Here is a 17,211-nt window from a genome sequence, read left to right as displayed (position 1 = left end):
CACTCCAAGAGGAGCTTGGCTTTAGGCAGGCAGTCTGAGCTGCCATTTGGAGTCTACAGCCTTGCTCTAACAAAACACCTGACAGTGTCTTTAATGGGGAGAACTTCGCTTTTGTGTCCCATCAGAGCACCTCTGGCAACACGGTGCCCCACCATTGGTTCAGTGCTGATGCACAGAGAAGAGCCCCCTCTTCTGGTTCACTGATCCTGCTTCCTACAGAAGCCGTAGCTTTCCTTGGAGGTCTCCCCTCCAGGCCAACACCGCTTAGCCTTTGAGAGCTGCCAAGCTCGCAGCTAGAGGTTTTACTGCTCTGTTTATTGCACCCTGCCCTCCTCACCCAGAGAAGCAGAGGGTATTTGGGAGGAGCCACTCAGCTGCTGTAGATTTCCAGAGAAAGTTTCCAGGTTGTGGCCAGGGCAGTGGGGAGTTAGTTCAGCAAACCCTGACCCTGATATTTCCAGTGCGTGATGTCACCATGTGGCAGTGTGATGTAAACATGATGACAGCACGACACCATCCCAGGCCGGCAGAGAGCGCAGGCCCCTTGGGGAAAGTAGCTGGACTTCTCTCTCTTCCCCAGCCTGACTGGCCAATTTCTTCCCTTGCCAGCTTTCTCTGGCCACCTGAATCCGGGGATGGACTCCCAGAGCCCGAGCTCTTCTGAGATGGAGAGTGATGTTGGAGTCAGCCATATGCATGGTCCCAGGGAGGCTGGTTTTAGCTGGGCCCAAACTACTCGGTCTTTTTTGGAAGGGTTAGTGAGCTTCCCCCATAATCCTTTGCCTAGCCCCAGTGCAGAATATTAGGAGTCCCCAACCCACAGCCCCAGCAAAAAGGCAGGTGCCAATGCAAGGATTTGTAGTTCCCCTTTGAGATAACGTTGCCTTTGAAGCCCATTAGCCGAGTTACCTCTTGCCCTGTACTGTGACGACCCCAAACCCCGAGACCCCCTTAATAATATAGATTATTGTGACTCAATTAAAAAAGGTTCTGATTCTCTCTGAATGCCGTGCCTGCCTTGCACATGTCACACTCGCTCTGTCTGTCCTTCTAGGGTCCAATGGGTCCCCGAGGGCCTCCCGGACCACCTGGAAAACCCGGTGACGATGTAAGTATTCTGTAGCCACTTGTTTCTTGTAGGGCAGCTTCTGCCAGCCACTGACATCAAAGCTGGTTGGAAGGCAAGCAGCCAGCATGCGAAACGGAATGTATCAATGATCAGAGCGGAGGGTTTTGCCCCCTGGTTCTTGCTACACTGTGCCTCGCTCCAAGATCGCTCTGAAGGAAGCTAAGGCATTTTCTTCTCTCTCTTTCTCTCTCAGGGCGAATCAGGCAAACCCGGCAAATCTGGTGAACGCGGATCCCCTGGCCCTCAGGTATAGGGCTCCAGGCTCTGATGTCCAGTATATACCGATGTGTCCCAGAGGCATGGCTGGATGGCAGGAAGGCCGCAGTCACCAGCCCACCAGAGTCTCTTGTCTCCTTTGTTATTTAACCAGGAGAAGTTGGGGGAAATGAACCATTAAAACCTAATGATTTTTGCCAAAGAGACATCAGGTTGTTACTACCAGAGAGGGGCTCAGGGCTTCAAAATTCAGACTGAAGGCTAGACTCGCATTTAAGTCCCTGCCCACTAATGATCAGGGACTGTTCGGGACAGTGGGCTTCTGAACTTCCCCAACGTTCACAGTAATTCAGATGCAGGGCTTTGGTTCAAGCCCGTCCCAAACAATTCTCTATGGTGTAAATTGGCATAGGTCCCTTGATTTACACCTGCTGAGGATCTAGCCCTATAGACTACTCTGATCTGGCTCTACATATTACCCATTATGGTCCTATATGTGACCCTGATCTGGCCCTATATGTTACCCTAATTTGGCTTTCTATATTACTCTACATGGCTCTATATATTACTGTAATATGGCGCTATATATATTACCCCATAATCTGATTCTATATGTTAGTCTAATCTGGCTCTATCTGTTACCCTGATCAACAAAGCACAGTAAGAATGCTTTACTTCCTGTTTCTGGAGCTTGTTAACAATATAACATCTGAACATATTTGAGAAACTTGATCAGTTTTTGCCCACTTCTGTATTCCCTGCCTTTCGTTTGGACTGACCCCCGTTTCTTTCGTTTTAGGGGGCTCGAGGCTTCCCAGGAACCCCAGGTCTCCCAGGAGTCAAAGGTCACAGAGTAAGCACGTGTGGTTATGACTTGCACAGCATTGGCTCTTCCCTTTGCTCGAGCTCGCTGGGAGAGTAACCATGACTTTGTTTCTCTCCGTAGGGTTATCCTGGGTTAGACGGCTCCAAAGGAGAAGCAGGAGCTGCAGGTGCTAAGGTGAGGCGTTTAGCCAACAGGATTCCAGTTTCTATCATCTGAAACAAAACCGACCACTGGGAAGTTATTAGTATTGCTAATTATTACATGCATTACGGTAGTGACTAGAGGGGGAAACTCCGAGATCAGGGCCCCATTGTGCTAGGCGCTGGATAAAAACATAGTGAAAGATCGTACCTGCCCTAAGGAGCTCACAGTCTGAATAGAAGCAGAGCCGGTGGGATAAAGGTGCTCGCCCAAGGTCACACAGGAAGGCAGTAGCAGAATCAGGATTTGAACTCAGGTTGGCTGAGTGACTCAGCTAGCTCGGCAAGTGAACCTGGTGTTCGGCCCAGGTGCTAGGGTGTTAGGCCCAGCGTAGAAACCTAGATAGATAATTCGAGGCAGGTTAGACAGAATAGAACAGATAGATGAGAGACCTGGAATCAAGTGGCTACATCGATATCGATCTTGAGATTAGACAGATAGACGAGTATGTCTTTAACTCAAGACCAGATGCCTTCCTGAAAGACGTGCATTAGCCAAACACAAGTTATTGCTGTCAACACAGGGGTAAATGGGTGAAATGCCTGTGATTTCCAGGTCAGATTAGATAATCTAATGGTCCCTTCTGGCTTTAAATGCTACGAATCTATGACTCTGTGTATGGGGATAGATATAGATAGACAGATGTGGGTCCTGATATTAGATAAAATTTTAGGTTAGATAGAGGGGGTGTATGGGGATGGTGAGATAGATAGATAGTGTGGGGTGTATGGAGATAGATAGATGTGTGTGGGGATGGATGGATAGATAGACAGGGTGTTTGGGGATAGATGACAGATAGAGGGGGTCTCTGGGGGTAGATAGATAGAGGGGGTGTATGGCGATAGATAGATAGATAGAGGGGGTATATGGGGATATATAGATAGATAAATAGATAGAAGGGATGTTTGGGGATAAATTATAGATAGAGGGGGTGTATGGGAATGGATAGATAGATAGATAGTATGGGGTGTATGGAGATAGATCGATCGATTGATCGATCTAAGGCCTTTGATCTGGTAAATGCCTCAGTACTAGAGATCAGCTCCGTTCAACCCTAAAAGATGGTGCTGGGAATATGAAATGGGCAGGGCCAATATTAGAAGCAGAGAGAAATGTGACTAGTGCTACCTACTGGTACTCATTGTCTATCCCTCCCCACTGGCCACGCAGGAAAGCTGTCTCCACAGTCCCGTACCCTGCTTCCACTTTCCCACTAAGCAACTCCCTTCGCCGCCTCAGTGTCCATGGGCTTCAATGCAGCGTCTGTGTTTCCCTCCAAGGTGGTTCCCATGTATAGCTCTTCTAATAGTGCCCCACCCCAGCAGTAGCATCTAATCCATCTCCTCCCTAATAGATACCCCGTAATCCATTTCCATGCCCTGCCCCTTCAGCAGCACCCCCTAGAACATCCCACTCCTCCGGGGAGAATCACCCACCCCCATTCCCGCTTTCCAGCAGCGAGAGCTGTTGCTGACAGCTGGTTGTGTATGTCCGCCCTCTTTATAGCTATGGATGCGCATGAGGACCCCAATGGTCATTTCGTGGGGATTTCTTTTGCCTGCATGACTCCCCCGTGGGAATCAGTGTGGGTGTTTGCAGCATTGTAGCGCTGAGTCTGCCTCTTTATAGGAATCGGGGACAAGGGCAAGATGGGACTTAATTCTCTTTGCCTCTTACATTCTAGGGTGAAGCTGGATCACCTGGTGAGAATGGTTCTCCTGGTCCCATGGTGAGTACGAGCCTCCCCATTATAATTATTTATAATATAGCAATGCCTGGGGGTGGGCCCATTGTGCCGGGCGCTGTACAAACCTCAGCCGAGATCAGGGCCCCCTTGTGCCGGGTGCTGTACAAACACAGAGTGCGAGACAGGCCTTGTCCCAAAGAGCTTATGGTCTAAATAGAGAAGACAGACCAAGGGAGGGAATGATAGTGACTTGCCCAGGATAACCCTCTAATCCTGACATCCCCATACACCTGATGATTCTCTTCGGGTAACTCTGCTCTGATTGCTATTGTCTGTTTGGGCAACCAAATAGCAGATGAAATTCGATGTGGGTAAGTGTAAAGTAATGCACATTGGGAAAAATAATCCCAACTCTACATACCAACTGATGGGGTCTAAATTAGTTGTTACCGTTCAAGAAAGATCTTGGAGTCACTTGGGGTAGTTCTCTGAAAACATCCACTCGATGGGCAGCAGCCGTCAAAAAAGCGAACAGAATGTAGGGAACCATTAGGAAAAGGATAGGTAATAAAACAGAAAATGCCATAATGCTGCTATAGAAATCCCTGGTGTGCCCACGCCTTGAATACTGCGTGCAGTTCTGGTCTCCTCATATCAAAAAAGATATATCAGAATTGGAAAAGGTGCAGAGAAGGGCAACAAAATGATTAGGGGGCTGGAGCAGCTTCCACATGAGGGGAGATTAAAAAAACTGGGTCTGTTCACCTTAGAAAAGAGTCAACTCAGGGGGGATAGGATAGAGGGCTCTGAAACATGAACGGTTAGAAAAAGTGACTAGGGAAGGGTTATTTACCCCTTCACATAACACAAGAACTAGGGGTCACCCAATGAAATGAATAGGCCGCAGGTTTAAAACAAACAAAAGGAAGTACTTCTTCAAACAATGCACAGTCAACCTGTGGAACTCATTGCCAGGGGATGCCCAAAAATATAACTCGGTTCAAAAAGAATTAGATAAGTTCATGGAGGAAAGGTCCATCAGTGGCTATTAGCCAAGATGGTCAGGGATGCAATTCCATGCTCTGGGTGTCCTTAAATCTCCAACTGCCAGAAGCTGGGACAGGACGACAGGGGATGGATCACTCAGATTTGCCCTGTTCTGTTTATTCCCCCTGAAGTTTCTGGCACTGGCTGCTGTCACAAGACAAGACACTGGTCTAGATGGACCACTGGTCTGACCCAGTATGGCCATTCTTATCGTATTATTATCACCTGCTGGGCTCAGCTGAGATCAGGGTCCCCCTCAGATAGGTGCTGTATAAATGCAGAGTGAGATAGTCCGTGCCCAAAGACCTTAGGCCTAGATTTTTAAAAGTATTTAGCTGTTGCTGCACTCAGTGTCCCAATGCCTAAATGATTTAGAAGCCTAAATCTCATTTTTAAAAGGAACTTAGGCACTCAGGAAACTGAGGGGAAACTGAGGCACTGAGCTGACTTGCCCACGATTACATGGCAGGTCCAGAAATAGAACCCCGGTGTCCCGATTCCCTGGCCAGTGATCTAGCCACTGGACAAGCCTGCCTCTGTTAATATTTGCATGGATATTTGTAACAATCCTGTGCTGAGAAGGGCAAAGGGCCAGCACCCAAATCTCTTCAGTCCCGCCCAATGTCTCTTGCATCAGAAAAAAGCAGCCCCAAACCAGCTCTCTCTGTCAGCAGGAGCTTTGGCACTCACTAGCCGTGAAGCACATCTGGCCGGTTGAAGCGTTCTCACATCTCAGCCCAAGGGAAGGTGTAGGATAGCAGCCGACCGTGCTGCCACAGTCACAACATGAAGGCTGGGTCACGGCCTGATTTTCATTTAGGTTATGGCTCCTTTATGCTGCCATAGATGGCCCCTGGAGGGGATGTCTACACTGGACGCTAAGCCTGGGTGTGTGGGACCCAGTCTTGTGGACTTGGTGTTTCCAAGCCAGTTTGTGAGCGTCTACACTGCATTGTAAACCTGGGTTTATAATCGCTGGACCCGGGTCTCACAGCCGTGCGAATGCATCCACACTGCGCTACAGAGACCTTCAGACTGAGCTCTGCAGCTTGACCTGCATCCACACTGCAAAATGACAGGCCTTGGACCTGAGCCACAGTGGGTCTCGGGCTCTAACCCACCCTCCTAGCAGGATCTTGGGACCCAGGTCATGCGTGCTTATCGACCCGAATCAGGCTGACGCGTGTGTGGACGGAAGCAGGGCTTGGGCTCAAACCCGGAGACAGACCCCAGGCTTAAAGTGTGGACATTCTGGGAGCACCCTCTGCACAGGCCAATGTAAAGCTGATGTAAATGCTCTGCACTGGCCCTGCTCCCAGCCCCACAGAATAGGGGCTGAAGTGGGGGATGTGGCTGGAGAACCCTGCATTATGTCAGCTTTCCATGCCAATGGGAGGCAATGGGAAGCAGAGCGAAAGCTAGAGCAACCCCAAGGCTGCTTCAGCTTATACCAGGGGCACAGCTCCAGAATACAAGGAGTGCAAAGGGTGCTTTGAAGTGCAGGAACTGAGGATCAGGCTTACCCAGATTTCTTTGATGCACTCATTATAGTTCATTCTGATGTAACTAAAAAGGTGCTAAAAGGTGGAGATTGAGAGCACACAAAAGGTTTGTGATAAGGGGTCTGTAATAAGACAAGCCTCATTATTTTCATTGCTGTTTTTCAGGGGCCCCGTGGTCTCCCAGGTGAAAGAGGACGTCCTGGCCCATCTGGTGCTGCTGTGAGTATTAAAGTTTCCTTCCATACTGCCTGTTTTCCCGGCCCTTGCAGCCAGTTGCTGTGTAATAGGTGTATAACAAACCAGGACAATAATAGTAACTAACCACCATCATTATAATTCCCTGCAACTCCTCCCACACAGCGAAACATCCCCTGCTCCCTCTCAGGGAAGGGATCTGGTCCCTGAGTTGCACAATACCGCTACCGTGGGGAGAGCTAGTCGGGAAATTATTCTTTTTCCCTGTGAGAAATTTTGACAAAACAATCATTTTTTTCCTTCCCATCAGAACAATCTCAGGTTATTGTCAAAAAGCCCTAAAACCAAAATATTTTGGTTTAAAAATGTTTAGTTGTGGGGGAGGGTTCCCCAAAAATTTGCAAGAAAATGGACGTTTTGGGGGGGGAAGTTGCATCCAAAAAATGCCATTTCTCATTGAAAAAACATGGCGGTGGAAAAATTGCAATCAGCAGTAATCATGGGGCCCCTCTTATGCCCTGAATGAGTGGGAAACTCTTTAATACTTTAGACAAGAGAAGAATCCCGGCCAATCCCAGGTCCAAAATAACCAAATATAATCTCCTTCCAAAATGACACTGCCAGCCCCTGTTGGCATTACCCAGGTCAGATTTCCAAAGTGTTCAGCTCCCATTTTTAGCCAGCAAAACAAGCGGCTGGTTTCTGACAAGACCCGAGCACGCTGGTTGCATGTTGGTTGCTGAGCCCTCTTGAAAATCTGGCGTGACCCCGTTCCTCCATTTGTATCACTTCCTTGCAAAGAACCCCCCCCCTTTTGATTGGTTATTCATCTTTAAGTCCCGCCCTCCAGTTAATTACTCAATTTAGCCACGCCTCCATGTGGTTGTCATGGCGAAATCCCAGAAAGAGACAACATGGACATTCCAAGCAAGAAAAAAATATGTATGTATTTAAGCTGTTCTGATTTGTGGGGAGGTTCTGCAGAAAGCGAAAGACGATGCTGACAGTGGGAGCACGTTGGAATTAAATGGCTTCTGCTGTTACCAATTTCGGTGCCAACGCGATAGATTGTAGGGTAAAATTTTCAAAGGCGCCTAGGGGATTTGGGAGCTGAAATCCTTTCTTTTCACGAGTCACCGAAGTGCTTAGGGGCCTCTGTCTCCTTGAAAATCAATGGGATTTGGGCACCTCCGGGTAAAATGTTCAAAGGGGCCCAAGTGATTTAGGAGCGTGCATCACCTGGGAGCTTAAGTCCCATTTGCAAAAGTGATGTCGACGCTTTTGGAGCCCGAGTGCTATTGGAAGTTGGTGGGATTTAGGCTCCTAAGTGCCTAAATCACTCCAGAAAATGGAACTTAGGTTCCTAAGTCACTGAGGTGCTTTGGACATTTTTCTCTTTAGTCTTTAGCTCTCATTATCTACTCAGATAACATCCGCGGAGGTGTCCACTGAATAAGGGAATACCACAGGCATCCCTCTAGAGCAGGGGTGGGCAAACTTTTTGGCCTGAGGGCCACATCGGGGAATAGCAATTGTACGGCGGGCCATGACTGCTCACAAAATTGGGGTTGGGGTCCAGGAGGGGGTTGAGGGCTCTGGTTGGGGGTATGGGCTGGGGTAGGGGGTTGGGGGAGAGGCTCAGGGGTGCAGCTCCAAGCAGCGCTTACCTCAAGCGGCTTCCAGAAACAGTGGCATGTCCCTTCTCCGGCTCCTCTGCGGGGAGCGGACCCCGACCCTCGGAGCGGGGCCATGCTGTGGCTTCCAGGAGCTGCGTGGTGTGGCCCCCGACCCGGCACCCCGGCTGGAGCAGGGCTGAGCCATGTGGTGTGGCCCCCAACCCGGCTCCCTGTCGGGAGCTTGCGGGCCGGCTTAAAACGGCTCACGGGCCAGATCTGCCAGCAGCTGGCTGGCCTGACTCCCTCCCAAGGCATGGTTTCTCTCTGGTCTCAGGCAATCCACTGGTGAATTTCCACCCCCTTCTGGCAGGTTGGGGCTGTGCAAATGTTAAGGACAATCCTGTTGCAAGGATCTGTCCTGGCAGAGACCAGTTTACAGCAGGGAGGGAAGACTGTGGTCCGTAGGCGAGCGATGAGTGTGGTCTCTGTGCAGTGCCTTGCCCCATGAATCATGCTGTCCTGCGGTGAGTTGCATCCCACTGCTTCCTTTGCCCGTTTGCTGTGCTGCAGCTGGGTTCAGGCCGCCTAGTGAAGGCTTGTGCTGCATTGCATCGGATCGTATTGCAGCGGGGCAGCGTGTTGCATTGGCCTTCCTGCCTCACAGTGACCCGAACTAGGCTGCAAGGGGCGCAGGAGAGAGCGCTGGGACGTGCACTGGACTGCAGAAATTAGAGTTCATCGGGCTGCATCTGGCTGCAGGATTGAGCGCAGGGGCGTGCATCAGGCTGCAGGAATCAGCGGAGGAGCCTGCATCGTGCCATGCCGTGAGGTGCAGGAGGTAGTGCCGGGACATGCAGCGGGCTGCAGGAGTCAGCGCAGGGCTCTGCATCGTGCTGCCGTGAGGTGCAGGAGTCAGAGCAGAGACATGCTTGGGAAGCACCTTGCTGCGCAACCGGATAGTGGCAGATTGTGTCGGGCCTCCCGGTTTGCAACAACAAGATGCTTTGGGTTGCCTCAGGCGGCGTGGGCTTCACCCAAGCGACTCTCGTTAGATTGCAATGAGCTGAATGTCCTTCAGAGCCACGTAAGCTGGCTTTTTCAATGGGCCTCAGAGCTTATGCGCCCAAGTCCCATTAAAAGCCGCTGCAAGATAGGCCCCTAACACCCCTCAGTCGTGGGTAACTCTGCCCTGGCTCCATTGGCAGGCTTGGGAGCTGCTAATGAGCTCTCCCAATGCTTCAGCTCCTTGCCGTGCACCGCGTCTGCCTGACATGACTGACCCTGACATCTCCCCGGCGGGCACCTGACATAAGCCCCCTGCTTGCCGCCTACAGGGAGGGGCTGTCTTCTTCAAGGTCATGGGTATATTGTGCCAGGCGGACCGGATCCCTGCCTGGAGTATGCAATTAGGGTGAAACTCAGCCCTGGGCAGGGGGTCCGGCCTAGACACCCAGCGAAGCCCTGGGAAGCTGTACAGCTTGGCCCTCTGCACTGAGCTCTCATCCGAGTGCATGGCTCGGAGAGACTGTAATGCTCACTCTCCGGCCCTGTCCACAGCTCAGTCGCGGGCCCTGTCCACGTCGCGACGGCGCTCCCTGGAGCGACGGAAGGGTTTTTTCCCATCGATGTAGGTAATCCAGCTCCATGAGACGCGGCAGCTAGGTTGACGGAAGAATTCTGCATAGTTAGGAAACGTTTAGGGACAGGCACGCGGTGCGGTGCTGATCAAAAGCCAATACAGGAGCTCTCGAGTTGCACAGAAAAACGGGAGGTACAGGTGCTCTGTGTATTTCTTAGCAGATCTGAGCATTGCACAAGAAATCAGTAGGTACCGGCGCTCGGTGCGGTGCTCAGCAAAGCTGTAGGTACAGGCATTTGGTGTGTTGCTTAGCAAAGCTGCAGATACAAGCGCTTTGTGTGTCGCACGGAAGAGCCGTAGCGACAGGCGATCTGGGCACTGCTAAGCAAAGCTGTCAGTTCAGGCGCTCAGTGCAGTACCCGGTAGGCCCGTCGTGCCTGGACACGTTTCCTACATTTTCTCATAAGTCCCCAGGGCTTCCAGCTGTCAGCTGGTAACATAGTGAAGCATAAAATCCCCCCGCCCCATTCGCTGAGCCCATGAAAGCCCCTGGAATGGCTGGGAAGTTCGGCAAGAGATTTTGGCCCCATCCCCGATTCCTGCAAGGCGTCTGCTGAGTGCCTTGAAGCCGATGAAGAGCCAGGGAAGATATTTCGGTATCATACCGATAAGGGTGGGTGAACATGGTGGGGCCCTGCCGTCCCCCTGACAGCCCCAGCCCAATGGGAGTTAAGTGCCTAAATACTTTTGAGGACTTGGGCCAAAGTTTCCCTGAGGGCAGCTGCCTCCTGGCGGGCCACATGCATCTTTGAAACAGCTGTTTCTGGCATCTGTTAGTGTCAAAGTTACACCAAGGTCTGTAACGTAAACCATCCGAGCATCGCCAGTCCAGACTGGTGTGGAATTCAGCATCAGTGTGAACCGAGACTTTGGTACCCAGGACACAGCCCGGACCGCGTCAGCCTTCGCTGACAATCTCTGTGTTGCCAACTCTGGCGATTTCATTGTGATATTTGGTGGTTTTCTGAAAGCCCCAGCTCCTGGAGTCATGGGAATATGGGAGAATCTCAGCTTTCACTTAAAAAAACCCAGCAAGATTCTAGCCAGCATGCATTCTCTAGTTGCAGAGAAAAGCTTAGAAACGTGATCCCATTGCAAAATAAACTGGAAGACAAAGAAAAAGACCCAGAATTCATAATTTTTAAGCCAATCTCATATTTTTGAGGCCTGACTCTTGACCATTCAATGTTTAGGGCTGGCAATTCTAGATCCTTAGTGGTTTTGGTTTGCTACATCTACAGACCCACAGAGCCAGACTGGAAAGAGCTACTTGGGTCCCGGATCTGCAGTCCAGTCCCCAGCCCCCAGCTAACACAGGGATGTTTTTCACAATAAAGGGCTTTGTCCAGCCCAGGGCTCCTCCTGCTTCCCCTGGGAGTTTGCTCCGTGGCCTAATAAAGCAGATCTAAGTCTGAAGAAATGTTTCCTGGCATTGCAGGCTTTCATCTCATTTCCTCCTTATGCCCCCTTTCCTCTGGGTAATGAATTCCTCACGGCAAGGCTTCGCGGATACTTTTTCAGCTGTCTGTTTAAGCACAGCATGGCTGCTACCCAGACACATCAAAAGCCCGATTCCGCTCTCGTGCACCCTGGTGTCAAGCCATCAGTGGCAGTGGACTTCCTCCAAGATCAGGATGGCTCCCCTTTACTGATCCCCTGTAGCGTGTCTGGCGCTTTCTCAGCTGCTGCCTGGTGCAGGAAAGGAACGATGGCTGCTCACTTGTGCTTCACTGTGGACTAGTGGCTTGCAGGGGGATGCTGAAATCCATGCTCAGTCAAGTCCTGTTTGAGGCAGACGGGCTGGATGCTGAAAATCTGGAGTCATTCTACAGAAGTCAGTGGAGTGACACCAGTGTGCAAACAGTGGTCGAGGCGAAACCAGAATCAGGCCCTTTTACTGTAAAAGAGCAACTGCAAATCCTCAGCTGGTGTAAAGTGGTGCGTCTCCATTGCCTTGGATGGAACTTCAGCTGATTTACACGAGCTGGGCATCTGGTCCACGGACTTCAATGGAGCGGTGTTAACTGACACCATCTAAGGAACTGGCCCCACTGACTTCTGCTCCATATTTAGAATACACTGGTAAAGGAAGGTATGTTTTGCGGGTGGGAGCTCCTACATGGCGCCTCCTAGGGGCTGTAGCTTAGTATGCGAGCCCATGTGGAGACAATGTTAAACTTACAATACCTATACTGTCCTCGCTGCATGAATTCAGCAGCCCCCAGTGGCTTGCAAAAATCCCTCCTGCTTTCTGCATCTTCCCTCAGAGCTTTAACTGGAAAGGAGTCACAGCCCGTCACCACCCTTCTTTTAAAATCTAAAGGGCCAGATTCAGCCCTGCTCCATTTAAACCGACGGATTGACACTAGAGGTGAATTTGGCTTAGGAACTTGTGCGGCTCGTTGGCTCACCCCTTCCCCCTTTGCGCCGACATCCCCTAAGCAGACATTGTCCAGCAGAGCAATGCGACGCTGGTTGCTGTCACCTTCTTATTACAAAGGACCCAGCTGAGATCAGGGCCCCACCGTGCTGGGTGCTGTATAAGCATATAGCAAGAGACACTCCTTGCCCCCAAAGAGCTAACTATCTACACAGAAAAAAGAAAAGATCAAGGGGAAATGGCTGGCCCAAGGTTACTGGCAGAGCTGAGGACAAAAGCCAGGTCTCCTGAGTCCCAGTCTAGTGCACTACCCACTAGACCACACTGTCTTACCTGTTAGCTAGTCACACGTCGTGTCACTTATTAAGGAGGCTCTCTCTTTTGCCTTGCTTCCACAGGGTGCTCGTGGCAATGACGGTCTCCCTGGCCCAGCTGGCCCCCCTGTAAGTACTTTGTTTTCTGTATATTACATCTTCTAAAATTACAGTCTTTGCACAGGACAGTTTTGCTGAAAACTGTCTCGACGGTGTGTGTTTTAGAGGGTTGGAAATATTTTTGAAAATGGGCCCCGGCCCGTGTACCCTGGGCTCCCTCCACATCACATCCTAAGCGCAGGAGTTCTAGTTATTATTTATTGTTTGTAGCACCTCTCAGGCCCAGTCCCGGCCCCAGGGCCCCGTTGTGCCAGGCACTGTACAAACACAGAACGAAACACCGGGACCTGTCCTGAAGAGATCACCCGCCCCCAATAAGACTGAAAACATCACACACACGCACTCCCTCCAACAATTGTCCACCCCCTCTTTTCCCCAGCAGAGTAGAGGAATTGGATGGTATCCCCTTAAATAGCTAGTGAGCCCTCCAGTGGTGCTCACCGTGTTCTGTGCGGTTCCCCAGCAATGTGTGCATGTGAGCTATACGATGAGAGCCCTCTGTGACAGTTCCCCCGCCGGGAGATAGTCACTAGTCTGGGCACTTGTTCTGCTAAGGGGTAGGGACTGATTGCCGCTAGCCCTGGGCTGGTGCGTACCCCATGTCTGGCACACTTCCCTTGGCAGTGCCCCTGCGAGACCCACCTGTCTAGACCATGCAACTAAGCTGTCCCGAGTCCCTCTAGTGGCCTATACTCGTCCCCTGGAGCTCCCGCCTTGTGGGCCCTCTGGTTTAGATTTTAACCCTCTGGGGACCATGCGACACTCCCCCCTCCCCACCTGATAAGGAGCCCTTTGTCTGTGCTTATGTGGGCTTCAATCCACGCACCGTCCCCAAATGGCTGCGTCCTGCCTGATCTTTGAATTTGGACTTTGCTGCTCTTCCTTGAGGGCTGACTCTAACTTCTGTTTCTCTCCGCCCAGGGACCCGTCGGCCCCTCCGGAGCTCCTGGATTCCCTGGCGGCCCAGGCTCTAAGGTAGGTGATGAGTCTCCGGCAGACACTTCTCACGTAGCTGAGTGGGGGGCCTGCCAGAAATGCCCTCCCCCGGCCTTTTTGCAAGCATCAGTGAAAATCCACTGAGCGCTTCAGTTCCTCCGCTCACCTCCAGCCTGACATGTATTTTCAGGGTCACCTGCTGGAGCAGCGAGCAAAGATGGGATGAGAAGGAGTGAGTGTGAAAGGAGAGACAGAGAGAGAGAAAGAAAAGAAAGGATGGGAGGAGAGTGAATGACAGAAAGAATGAAGGAGAAAGAGAGAGATAAGATGGGGGGAAATGTCAGAAAGAAGGGAAGGAAGAGTGAAAAGAGAGGAAGAATGGGAAAAGAAAGGGAAAAAGAAAGAAAAAATGGAAGACAAACTGAATGAAAAAGAAAGAATGAATGAGAAAACAGATAAAGAAACAGAGAGAAAGAAATGGAAAAAGAAGGAGAAAAAGAGGAAGAAGAAAGAGTGGGAAAGAGAGAGATAAGGAGAGGGAGCAAGAGAAAGAGAAGAAGAAAAAACAGAGAGAGGGAGAGAAAAAGGGCAGGTGACTCCAGGGAGTAAACAGGGCTGCCCCAGGGGGTCGGCCCTGAAAAATTTTGAGTGCTGGGGCCCCGAACCAGGAGAACGCACACTTTGCTTTAGGCACGTGCGGCAATCCCATTAACGTCAACGGGACCCATTCACGGGTTTATCCTTAATCTTGTGTTTAACGGCTTTGCTGGCTCAGGATTGAGCCCCTGGTTAAACAAATAAAAAGTCAATAAAACCAGGCCTCGGGGCAAAGCATCCAGCTGAAAAATGACCACCCAGAGGGCCAGGACAATCTGAAAAGAGGCAGCCCCCACCCCCACCAGATTTCCCAATGCCACCTCCATCCAGTCCAAGGGGCACCCCCATAAGTCCTATCTCTTCCCCCCCACCATGTCCCAGCCTGGTGATTTCTTTAATCAGATGCATGGGAGGCCTGTAAGATCAGCAAGGAGGAGAGAGATCTAGAGGGATATTTCCCTGGGAATCCCCCCTGCAGGAGTCTGGCTGGGAGGCATGTGGCATTTGGCTCCTGGCTGCTATTCTCTCAGCTGGTTTCCCCAGTTACCAGACAGCACAGGGCACCATGGAGATGCGGTCGTGGAGAGGCAGACAATGGCACTTCAGTAATAATCATCCTCATTATGAGCAGCAGCAGCGTGGGCTCGTTGGAGGAGATTGAAAGACATATGATCTCCCCCTCCCTGATGCAGCTGGGGGGCAGATGAGAGCAGTGAGCTGCGTTTGAAGTTTCTTTATTCAGCGCCCGGGTCTTTTAATCCCAAGAGGAGAGAATTTATTGAAAAAGCAATAAATCCCCAAGTAAAGGCAAAGCCGCCACGGCGGGTTGGGACAGGGGCTAGTGCAGGCTCAAGGTATGTGTGGAGGAAGGCTGCGATTTTCCAAAATCTTAGCAATCTTTTCCAAAAACATAGTGATTTTGGCTGCCTGGCGTGAGATCCCTTAAAGAGGCCTGGGTTTCCGAGGGTGGATCCCTCAGCACATGTTGGAAATCAGGCTTCTTGAAAGGCGTCTTCAGTTGGGGTCCCCAAAATCACCAGCCGCTTTGGAAAGTCATGGCCCCAAATCCTCCGAAAGAGACAGAAGAAAGACACTCATAAATACTGGTGCTGGGAGTGGATTCCTTCCTCCTTGTGTCCTCTGTAGAAAGGTTCAGGGACACACACCGCCCCCTCAGCTGCTGTATCATGAGTGACCAGAGAGACTAGGGAAGTATGTAGACACCCCACTGAGATCAGAGCCACACCATGCCGGGCACTGCACAGACAGACCCTGCCCAGATGAGCTCACAGTCTACATAGACCAAGGGTGGGAGGGGAAAGTGAATTGCACAGGGTCACTCAACCCGACAGTGTTAGAGGTCAGGCAGAGAGGAGTCACCCACTAAGCCACACTACCTCTCCTGTTTACAGGCTGTTCCACTTTTAACTGGACAGAGCGTCTAGCCCCATCCACATGGAAGCCTCCCAGGCCAGGGTGGTTCAAACAGGATGGCATTTAGGCATTGCCTCTCCGCTCTGGGATTCTGTTCTCTTTATCCCTTTTCCTTTTCCCTTCGCAGGGGGAAGCTGGTCCCACTGGTGCTCGTGGCCCTGAGGGCGCTCAAGGCCCCAGAGGTGAATCTGGCACTCCCGGCTCCCCCGGACCTTCAGGGGCACCCGTAAGTAACTGGCCCCTTTCTGCCACAGCAGAGGGGCTGCCTAGCCGGGGGGGGGGCTCTTGTCCTTAATTGCCTCCAAGCCTTTGGGGGGGGGATAAGGGCTATAATCACAGAGAAAGGAGAAAGCCTGTCCAGGTGATGAGTTACCTGAAGAACCCCTGTCCCTCAGGAGCGCAGGGTCCCCGCCCAGTTTAACACCTCCAAATACGACCCCCTTCTGGTCTCGTATCTCTTCTCCTGCCCCAGTCAGCCAGCCTCATTCGGCCTCACGCCCACTCCCACCATGAGTGATACAGGGAGTATTAACCTCATTTTACCAGTGGGGAAACTGAGGCACGCTGGACTTGAAGGTCCAGATCCTCAAAGGTATTTAGGCCCCTAGTTCCCACCCAAATCAAAGGAGTTAGGGGCCTAGCTGACTGGCACAAGGTGACACAGGAAGAGCACTATCCACTAGACCATCCTTCCTCCTCCTCCGTTAGCATCCCTGATCTCTTCCCCCTGCATTGTGGCAGGAGCCACCACTCCCGCTAGCAGCTGTGCCTGGTCAATTGGAATCTAGATCCAGCTTCCTTTCCTAGCGGGTTCCATTACCAGAACTGTCCCTCCAGGGTCTCAATATGTCTTTAACCCTGCCTTTCCCCTGCTGCAGCTGCAGCCTGTCAGGGCTTGCTCCAGCCCCTCCAGCTGTTAGTCTGATTGATACCTGTCACTGCAGGGCATTAGCCTTAGTCACAGCCCTCTTACCCTTTCCCCAGAGGGGAATTTGTTGAGTAATTCTCCCCCTGCTGAATTTGCTCCTGTTTCTTTGGTGGAACCTACGACAGCTCCCCTTGAGACCCCATAGGACCTCCCTGGCCCACTGGCAAGGGATTTGCTAGTCGCTCATTGATCTTCTCCTTGCTTCTAGGGTAACCCTGGAACTGACGGCATCCCTGGCGCTAAAGGATCAGCTGTGAGTAGGACTCGGCCTTGACGCCCAAGGGGAAGTGGGGAATTCAGTGGGGGTGGACGGAGCCTGCGACAACAAAGGAGGGGGGTTCAAGTCGCCTTGGCCCAGCTCAGCAGGTACATCCGCCCCTGCCGTGGGAATTAATGCCGCATGGACATGCTGAGCCAAGGGATGTGGTGGATTCTCGGCTGCAG

At 51.4% G+C, this 17,211-nt stretch overlaps 1 protein-coding gene across 2 annotated transcripts in view; it reads left to right on the top strand.

The window, feature by feature from the left end:
- The window catches only part of COL2A1 (collagen type II alpha 1 chain), a 64,067-nt gene that overhangs the window by 12,802 nt on the left and 34,054 nt on the right, over nucleotides 1-17,211 (top strand). For both annotated transcript variants that reach the window (XM_074935511.1, XM_074935512.1), the window contains 10 exons: nucleotides 1,055-1,108; nucleotides 1,323-1,376; nucleotides 2,145-2,198; nucleotides 2,292-2,345; nucleotides 4,057-4,101; nucleotides 6,774-6,827; nucleotides 12,837-12,881; nucleotides 13,794-13,847; nucleotides 15,967-16,065; nucleotides 16,976-17,020. In XM_074935511.1, the coding sequence (XP_074791612.1) occupies nucleotides 1,055-1,108; nucleotides 1,323-1,376; nucleotides 2,145-2,198; nucleotides 2,292-2,345; nucleotides 4,057-4,101; nucleotides 6,774-6,827; nucleotides 12,837-12,881; nucleotides 13,794-13,847; nucleotides 15,967-16,065; nucleotides 16,976-17,020 (558 nt within the window). The remainder of the gene's footprint in view (nucleotides 1-1,054; nucleotides 1,109-1,322; nucleotides 1,377-2,144; nucleotides 2,199-2,291; nucleotides 2,346-4,056; nucleotides 4,102-6,773; nucleotides 6,828-12,836; nucleotides 12,882-13,793; nucleotides 13,848-15,966; nucleotides 16,066-16,975; nucleotides 17,021-17,211) is intronic.

The sequence above is a fragment of the Natator depressus genome, chromosome 20, assembly GCF_965152275.1.
Source record: "Natator depressus isolate rNatDep1 chromosome 20, rNatDep2.hap1, whole genome shotgun sequence".
Lineage (NCBI taxonomy): Eukaryota > Metazoa > Chordata > Testudines > Cheloniidae > Natator > Natator depressus.
The sequence above is the reverse complement of the archived record's forward strand: the minus strand, read 5'-3'. Positions and strand labels throughout refer to the sequence as shown.